We start from the raw sequence: 9,624 nt of genomic DNA on the forward strand, positions 1-9,624 counted from the left end.
TACAAAGAAAATTAAAAAAAAATCAAAGAAGTGGAAAAGAAAACATAGCCGGCCCCAACTTGGGTCTTCTCTTCCTGTAACAGAAATTACCATGTTTAGGATCAAATGGTAGTGCACGGTTTACCTATTCCTTTGACAGTTTTGTCTCCTCTCTTTTATTCTTTTCAAAAAGTAATGTAGGAACAAACAACAAGTGAAATGATTTTAACTAAAGGACTATATATAATTTAGGTGATTGATAGTATATCTGGCTATGAGAAAAGAAATACATACTTCATTAAAACCATCAATCATTTCAATTTTCTTTTATAACAAAAACCCATCCTTGAAAAGGGATCAAATGGTAGTGCACGGTTTACCTATTCCTTTGACAGTTTTGTCTCCTCTCTTTTATTCTTTTCAAAAAGTAATGTAGGAACAAACAACAAGTGAAATGATTTTAACTAAAGGACTATATATAATTTAGGTGATTGATAGTATATCTGGCTATGAGAAAAGAAATACATACTTCATTAAAACCATCAATCATTTCAATTTTCTTTTATAACAAAAACCCATCCTTGAAAAGGGATCAAATGGTAGTGCACGGTTTACCTATTCCTTTGACAGTTTTGTCTCCTCTCTTTTATTCTTTTCAAAAAGTAATGTAGGAACAAACAACAAGTGAAATGATTTTAACTAAAGGACTATATATAATTTAGGTGATTGATAGTATATCTGGCTATGAGAAAAGAAATACATACTTCATTAAAACCATCAATCATTTCAATTTTCTTTTATAACAAAAACCCATCCTTGAAAAGGGAATTTTATTCATTTTAAATTTGTAGTCTGCAATTTTTTCTTTTTTTTTTTTTTAATTTTTAATCTTCTTTCTTTTTTTACTTTCCTTTTTTAATCTTCTTTTTTATTTTACTTTCCTTTTTTTTTAATCTTCTTTCTTTTTCTACTTTCCTTTTTTCTTTTCTTTTTTTAATTTTTAATCTTCTTTTCAGGGACAGTATTCCCATCAGAGGAATAGGAAGTGTATTACGTACACAGACAACATCTCCAGCTCCAATTCCTTATGGCGTCCATTGATGAGAAGGGCCTAGAGAAAGCTTGAACCCAATTCCTACCGTGATGAATAAAAGTGCAATTAAAATGCCTAGAGAGTTATACATTTGTGGATTGATAAGAGGTTCCCTATTTCTTGAAGCTCGATCTCTCCCCGGATGAACCATATAACCAAGTGACATTGAAATGAAATAATAGATTTTGCAATGTAAACAAACCTACAAGGTCTGTACACGAAGTATGGCAACAATAACCCTATCCGAGGTTCATTACATTAATCACTAGTCATTAATCTTGGTTAATTTCCTCGAAAGTCCTCTGTACATTACAAGTACAAGCAAGGAGAATTATATGCAGCACAAAATAAGAAAAGAATTTTACTCCTACCCTTTCATTTATACCCTACTACTGAGCAATGCTACTCCTTTTCTGTACACTAACTTACCTGAGCTATATCAATTCCCTCTGGATATTTGAATGTTTCGGCTGCCCCAAATTTGCGCCGTTCTTCCCAATCTTCTGATAGTTCTTCTTCACTGCTATCATCTTCTTCGCGGTCAACGGAAGGGGAGGAAGGATCATTCACACTCTTAGAACGGCACAATGGGGTGGCCAGCATGCTAACTTGGCCATGGTGTGATATCTCAACAACAACTGTGTCATCATCTTTTGGAAGGGGTTGCTTCCATGGCTCTCCATCAATTCTCATGAATGTGCAATCAGCTGCACCCTTATGAAACTCAAAACGGATTCTGCTTGTCTGCATGGTAAGAACAGCATAGAAATTAACATAAGTTTGAGCTAAAAGAAATGAGGGAAAGAGGGATTGAAATCACTCGTCTGTCCCTGTTTCATGTTCCCTTCCCTATTTTCCCAATAGAAAAATGACATGATTAAAAAACATTGTTTCATTAATTAAAAAAATCATCTATTTTCTATTTTAAAAGAATTATATAGAAAAAAGTGAAAAACAACTTTTTGGGACTATTTTGGTTTGAGAAAATGTTCACGGTTTTCATTTTCTCTAAAAAAAATGTCACTTTATTTTCACTTTGTTTTTTCATTTTGTTTTAAAACAGTTGTATGAAAAATAGAGACAACAGGTAATAAAAAAAAAGTTGTTTTCACTATTTTATTATACAAACTTTTGAAAATTGAAAACAAAGTGACAAAATGATAGTATTTTTGTAATTAAAAAGTTAAAAAAAAATTAAAGTACTAAAAGTAGGAAACATATTCTCAAACCAAATGATCTTCTCTCTTTTTTTAAAAAAAAATTCGAAATAAAGTATTTTTTTGTTTGTATTTTCTATTTAAACTTTCAAAAATAGGAAACAAAATAAAGGTAAGGTGACGTATGTAATTAAAAATTAAAATTTCTCAAAACAATTTTCCTCTTATCTGTGCATATCCTTTTGTAGAGGTGTTATTTGTCTTTTGAAGAGACAGAGAAAACACGAAAGAGGAGAGGTAATTTGCGTTCAAGAAAGAGTAGGGCTTCTAAAAAAAGGGTCCTATCATTGGTTCTACATTTCATATTATCAGAGTAGACTGTAGAGAATAATTAATACCAGTTACTATCTCCCCTCACAAATATATTAAGGAAAAAAAAAAAAAACTACTGTTGTATGATCACAAAACCGACATGTCCTACCTGTGCCAAACGAGTCCCGTGTCCCTTTGGTGCCAGCAAAACAAGACCATGCCAAGCATCTCTAAAACCAACTACCTCAAATAGGCCATCATCCACGTAGGGGAGAGTCAGGTCCCTCTGAAAGTCAAAATTATATAGAAAGTTCAATCAAAATCCCCGTACACTAAATTCAGCCCAAGTTATGTGCCCAAAAAAAGTGAGAAATGAAATTTGGCACTTACATAAATTGATTTCCTCCTATTTGGTGTTCCCCAGGGATTGAGTCCACCAGAAAAGCTGGGCAAGTTGAGGCAAACTATTGACTTTATACTGTATATGAAGATCAAATGAGTTAGTAAGAGGATCCATAAAAGTATACAGGTCCTGTTTACTTTCATCTTTAGCATCATTCCTATAACTTATGCGGCTTTATTTTTATTTTCCAGACATACCATAATATCGAAATTAATGGTTTGAATCGAAGTATGGTACTTGATAGAACATTATGGCGGAAGTTGATCCATGTAGCCGACCCACCTAGTGGGATAAGGCATTGTTGTTGTTGTTGTTGTTGTATACCATAATAGAAATTTTCATATCTATGTCAAGTAAATTTAGCTAGAAAAACCTAAGAAAACTGAAGTTTGCGAAAGTATAAAATCTCAAGGGAAGCCTAATTGCATAGATGATAAGTCATGAAGATATAGGATACCCATAAAAGTACCATTAAGTTTCATTAATGTTCTTTTGTAAACAATAGATTTATTGAATTTAAAATACAAGATGTTTCAAAAATCCATATTTTAGAGTGTCACCTGCGAGGTATGTGGAGATCTTCCCAATGACCTTTTTTCATTATCTTAACCTTTGCCAATTGAGCAATATTCCTGTGTCAAAATTTAAACATTATGAATTAGACTACCACGATAGCAGGCAAAAATTCTAAATGCAACACCACATAATTCATAAAGTTTTAAAAAGACTTGAGGCATTACAAGCAGTGTATCACCGTTAAACTATAATATAAGTCATAGTTATCACTGTCTCATTTTAGTATCAAAGAATCATAACTATTAAGTAAATATTTGAGGGAATGTTCATAACTTAGTAAATGCTGTTATTAAATATTTCTTGAATAAATAAATTGTACTAATTTTCTGCCAGAATGAACTCAAAAGTAATATAAACTGGTGCATCTTTAATAACTAACCGCGAAGCAGATTGAAACAGAGAACCAAAGAACCATCCTTGTGTACATCCAAGCTTCAGATAGGTACTCTGGTTAACAGGGGAAAAAAAAAACCATCATTGTGAGAGGGCTAATTAAGATTCACCCCGAACTTATACCAAACATACCCCATATAGCTTCAAAATCTAATGATATATGGAACTGATCAAATAATAAGTAACTGGTTCGTAAGACCCCTACAAATTATTCAGTGGCTTAATTTAAATTTGTCTTGAGTGAATATCCCGGATATTCAAACTAGACTGCAGTAAAGGAGAACATCTTATATTTTAAGTAACTTCAGATACATAATATTTCCTTTCATGTCTCTCAGATAACAAATACTCAACTAATTTGGCAAAAACATGGCACACAAAAAGTTATTAGATTTAATGTTTATTCAGTTAATTACTATAATCATCTGTAGCCATTTTGTATTATCAGAAAAATATGTGCTTGATTCACCAAAGAAAAAAAAAACATGAGCTTGGATGAATATAACTTCTATCTTGTACAGCTATATGGATAAAGAAATGGAAGCCATAAAAATAATGAGTTGAAAACAATTTATAGCTTCAACATATCATATATGTGAGGAATTTGGTACCTGATTGTATAACTGATTTTTAAACTTTTCTGGATGTAACTTCCTCTCAGAATGAAATGCATAAGATACTTGAGCATCCATTCCTGCATAGAAAACATACATATTTTTAGGGAATACTTGCTGGTTGCACTTATTTAATAGTTTTAAAATTTGTATTTAATCTTCCATCCTCAAACTTCATGTTGCCCCATTGGCAAAGCTGTGGTTACCCAATTTCTGCCGCTCAACTTTTTTTTTCTTTCCAATGTACACTATCAAATTTTCAGAGAAATGTACTTGCCACCAACCCAAACAGTTTCAAGACAAGTCTTATTTTCTTACCCATGCTAAAGTAGTTCCAAAATCCCCCGCGGTAAGTGTGGTAACCTTTCTGTAAATAGACAACAATTCACTGATAAGCATGCATGAAATGCCCAAACTCCTTAAAGTAAATGAAAATATCAGGGACTTGCAAACAAGAAAAGCTAAAGACATTAAATTCTGTTTTGAAACATTTTTGCTTTTCCTACACCATCAAAATTTCATTAAAACCATATGCCTGCCGTAGTAATCCCTTTTAATAGTATTTAATGACACTCTAAAATTTCTACAAATGTCTATCATAAATTTTATGTGGTGTCCAAATAAGGGACAAGAAGTATTCGACGGTGAATCAGAAGTCATATTCTTTTGGGAAAAAGAAATTAACCAAAATTAGTAATAGAAAAGATTAACTTATTTTCCTCAAATGATTACAGACTCTGTTGCTTCACAGATTTATTGGCACGACTACTTATGTACAGACATCAATAATGAATATGTGTGCGTGTGTGTGTGTGTAACTCACCAAGTTTAGTTTATCTGTTGAAGAGACACGATTAAATGCATGCATAGCATGAGGCAGGTCAAGGGGTGCAATAGGGTCACATGAACCTTCTTTTGGAGCCTTAATTCTCATTATGATATGCCAACTGAAAAAAAGAATCATTTAGAAATAAAATTTAAGCACTAGTCAAAGAAATTTATCAGTTGCAAAATAACTAACAAAAGACAGTAACTATGTTTTTGTTCTTTATGTTGTACAAGCTTCAAGGTCCTATATGAAAATGCTGAATATAGAGGAAAACAGGGCACCCAATATCCTAATTCCACATGGGCAACAAATAGAAAGCCACAGGTGTATTTATTTGATTGGGCAACAAGGTTAACACCAAAGATTGTCAACCTTCAAATAAACTAATGGCATAACAAAATCAATACATGATATCTTGCACCCTATAAAAACACAACCAATTGCACAATGTGCTTAACACATGATAATGCCTCTTATCCACATGATAAAAGTTCCTGTCCAGCCTCTGCTATTCTGAGAAAAATGAAGAGTGCTACATAAGGCTAAAAAATTCTATATTTGTTTATTTTTAAGTACAACGGATCTTTAAACATTAGTGCTGAATGGGCAGAGTAAAATAAGAGAGGACACAGAAGGGAAATATCTTAAATAAATATAAGAAAAAAATTACCCTATACAAATGCAACCAACAATAACAAAAAAAAGTAATTTAAGCAAGCTATGTTAAAATATTTGAAGCTTATCATTAAACACTTCGTCTCACACATGTCTGAGAAATGCACATGCAACTATGTAGCCAGCTCATTTCTAGAGCAAAGTTCTGCTGATGTTCAGTGATGATATATTGAATATAGTATACATTTTTGCAAGTGCAAGTAAGAAGTATTCGAAGGTGAATCAGCACATGTACAATTCAAATAAAATGGAGTAAATACCTGTCTATTTTCATTTCCCTTGCCCCTTTTACATGATTTAGGAATGACACCACTGATTGGAGATCCGTTGTTGGATTTTTCTTTCCCTGTAAATGAAAAAACCATGCTCAGCACATGTACAACTCATGCACTGGTTCTACCACAGAACAAAACCTTGCATTTGACCATGATTAAGAAGTATTCAATATATCATGTCCAAATAGACAGGTCCTTTTTAAAAAGGAAGATCGCTCCTAATGTATCAGCTTATTATTTTTTTATCAATCATTTTAAAACACCCCCCAGGCAAAATAAATTGGTAATTTATGAATATTGCAAAATTTCCAAGAAAAAAAAATCCAGCAAACAACCAGACATAGTTCGTACCATAGTAACAAAATCATCCAATTCACAATTAAAAAATACCCTTGCAATTTGATTGATACGGTTCACACTAGAAAATGACCATAAAAATATACAAAAAATGATTACAGATCTAAGTGATTATAGCAAGGTAAAGAAATGTCCAACTCTGAATTTAGTAGATTATGAAATTCATAGTTTAGCAAATTGAGTAAAAAGTCAAACAAAATACCCATCCAAATGCAAAGGGAAGATTATTTCCCGTCCCCAATGGCACCGTTGCAATTGGTGGCGGCTGAGGTAATTTAAGGTCAGATACAACTCCAAGAAGCCAGCTGGCAGTACCATCTCCACCCGCAACCTGGTTTTCCAGAATACATTAGAAACAAAGACTAATCAAAGATCAACAAGAGAAAAAAAAAACCATTGCAACGTGAATCTGCTTCCTTGCTTCAAGTACCCAAGAATTAGAGAGCACAACATAGCAATCATCTTACAATTATCCTCAATCTATTCTGAATTTCAGCTGCAAAATTATCTCCATTGTGCTTGAGCGTTTCCAATGTAGCATAAAGCTTCTGCAGAACCTTATCCGGAGCATTCTTCCCCAAATCAAAAACCTGGTACACAAATCAAATTGTCTTGCCATCAAACAGGTTGTCCCACCTTATAAAAACAAATTCAAATAATGTGCCCCACTTGCAGAAAAAAAGACAAAAAACAAAAAGGAAAAAAACATTATACCTGGTTTTTGTTAAGAAGTGTACTATAGGAAACAAGAAGCTCCCCTCCAAGCTGGCCACCACTTTTGGTGTTTATGAAAGCAATCACTGGACAAGCAGGTACATGCGAAACACTTTTCACCTCAGATCCCGGCACTAATATGTAATCAGGAATACAGAACTCCCTCATATCATAATTACCATCTCCCATTGCTGTTTCCCAACTGCATATTTTTATCACACACATAAAAAAAATTCAAATTCAAGTTTCCAAATACATAAATTGGACAAAATATAGTGTTATAATCATGTAAGAATTAGAGTTTCATTTTAATAATCCATATAACAATAACAAAATTAAAGTACTAGGTGAAATCATCCACTACATGAATCAAACAATGTCATTCAGCTAATCTATGCCGATTTATAATGCAAATCTTTATAAAAAAAAAAAAGTTGAATTCTAATTAAAGATGAATACCAAAAGCAGCTAAAGAATTCCATCTAAGTTTTTGTTCATATAAATTTTTAAGTAATAAAAAACAAAACAGCTAACACCAACGGTGAAAAAATATAAAAAAAATTAAAACATTAAATATTTATAAAAATAAAAAAGCAAAAAAGCAAGACGGTAATGACGATCCACCATCACCTCCTAACGAGAAAACGAAAACCTAAACCCTTGCAATCTCTCACCACCATTATCCTCGAACAACACGAAAGTTCGTTACGCGTGTCGTTTAGTTACGCTGTTTTGAACTTTCAACCAACTTCGGCGAACATCAACAACGAAGCTAAATTATTATAAACATAACAAAAGAGAGTTAACTTTCTAAAATAAAACAAAAAGCACCACCAAACATTAACATAACCAACTGTTTTCAGTTTAATCGTCCACAGAATCGAATTCGCACCAAAAGCGAAGAAACAAAAGCTAATTTATTTGGAGTTCCAAACAGGGCCTTGCACCCGCGAAGTGGGAACAGGTATCACGCAACACGCATGAGCAGCGCGAAGAGAATTTCAAAAAAAAAAAAAAGATGGCTTACCGAAACGGTATCGTATCTGCGTGATGTGTTGTTTTTCTTAAGATATTCAGAACGATCCCGAACAAATAATTAGTTTGTGTTTGTTTTGTTTAGCTTACGAAGCAATAGTAGATTCCTTGGAAAGTGAGAATCTAGCGAAATGAATGCGCCTAGAGAAGAGAACGCGAAAGGTTGATGAATTTTGTGAAGTAGTTTTGTAATGAAAATTGAGATTGAGTTTATATCTATATTTATGTAGGTGGGGTTATAAAGGTGAAGGGTTGAATCATGAATGTGACAGAAGAACACGAAGACGAGAAAAAATTAAAATATCGCTGCCACGTCGCGCCACAGTTTCAATGGGTTTTATGGATTTTCGAGTTCATCGTTGGTGAGTGGGGTCCATGCTTCAACGAATATATCTGACGTGGAAATTTCCGAGATTGGATTGTGAACTTTTTTTTTTTCATTTTTTTCTTGGATAAATGGAAACGGCCACTATATTTTAGGCAGATTATTACAGTGGAAGGAAGAGTAACAAGAAGAAAAAGAGAGAGAGAGAAAGAAAAAGACATAAACGGAACAAGTAATGTAATAAAATGTTCAATGATTATGAGTTCTTTAATGAAAAGTAATGTAATAATAAAAAGCTTAATGATTATGACAAATATTAATCAATAGTTTTTGTTAATAAGAGATTTTTTTTCTTTCTTAATCTATCATCCAACCTTGTATCTTTTTAAAAATAAATTAATGATTAAGCATGGGAATAGAAATATAATACTATAATTCTTAGGTAAAGAAAAATATAAAATGTTTCTTACATGAGATTAGGGGTATAAGTGAATTGCAATGAACCCGCGAATCCGTTCAACTAAATTCAACATGATTATATTTTTGTGGGTTTAAGTTTATTGTACTAACATGTTCAATTAGGCAAATCCGTTCAACTAAATTCAACATAATTATATTTTTGTGAGTTGAATTAAGTTTATTTTACTAATATGTTCAATTAGAATTTGATTTGGTAGTGAATATGGAGTTTTAGATCTGACCACACTCAACTCAATCTGAATATACAATAATTATATAATTAAAAATATTAATTATCTACTAAAAAATGAGATCTAAAGTAAACTTTCATACCCCATTTAATCTCATTCTCACTGCCATAAGCCCCAATAGAGAGCTTTTCCCCAATAGAGAGCTTTTCCCTAAATCTGAGTTGTTAAATAAGTTAC

The 9,624-nt window shown here is 32.5% G+C and overlaps 1 protein-coding gene across 2 annotated transcripts; it reads right to left on the reverse strand.

Annotated features, from left to right (window-relative positions):
- Positions 1–1,255: 1,255 nt before the first annotated feature.
- DGK8 (diacylglycerol kinase 8) lies at positions 1,256–8,656 on the reverse strand. Of its 2 annotated transcripts, none has more exons than XM_003527233.5 (13): positions 8,405–8,656; positions 7,378–7,579; positions 7,131–7,253; positions 6,866–6,994; positions 6,292–6,377; positions 5,351–5,474; positions 4,846–4,894; positions 4,525–4,607; positions 3,900–3,967; positions 3,505–3,576; positions 2,932–3,019; positions 2,711–2,827; positions 1,256–1,816 (listed from the first exon to the last, which is right to left on the reverse strand). In XM_003527233.5, exons 2-13 carry the CDS (start codon positions 7,564–7,566, stop codon positions 1,493–1,495), a joined length of 1,452 nt encoding a protein of 483 aa, XP_003527281.1. In that variant the 5' UTR covers positions 7,567–7,579; positions 8,405–8,656; the 3' UTR covers positions 1,256–1,492. The 2 variants fall into 2 exon arrangements, with proteins under 2 accessions (XP_003527281.1, XP_040872028.1); XM_041016094.1 differs by lacking the exon at positions 8,405–8,656 and adding an exon at positions 8,008–8,351.
- Between the last annotated feature and the right edge of the window lie 968 nt (positions 8,657–9,624).

Source organism: Glycine max, chromosome 6 (genome assembly GCF_000004515.6).
Source record: "Glycine max cultivar Williams 82 chromosome 6, Glycine_max_v4.0, whole genome shotgun sequence".
NCBI classification, from domain to species: domain Eukaryota; kingdom Viridiplantae; phylum Streptophyta; class Magnoliopsida; order Fabales; family Fabaceae; genus Glycine; species Glycine max.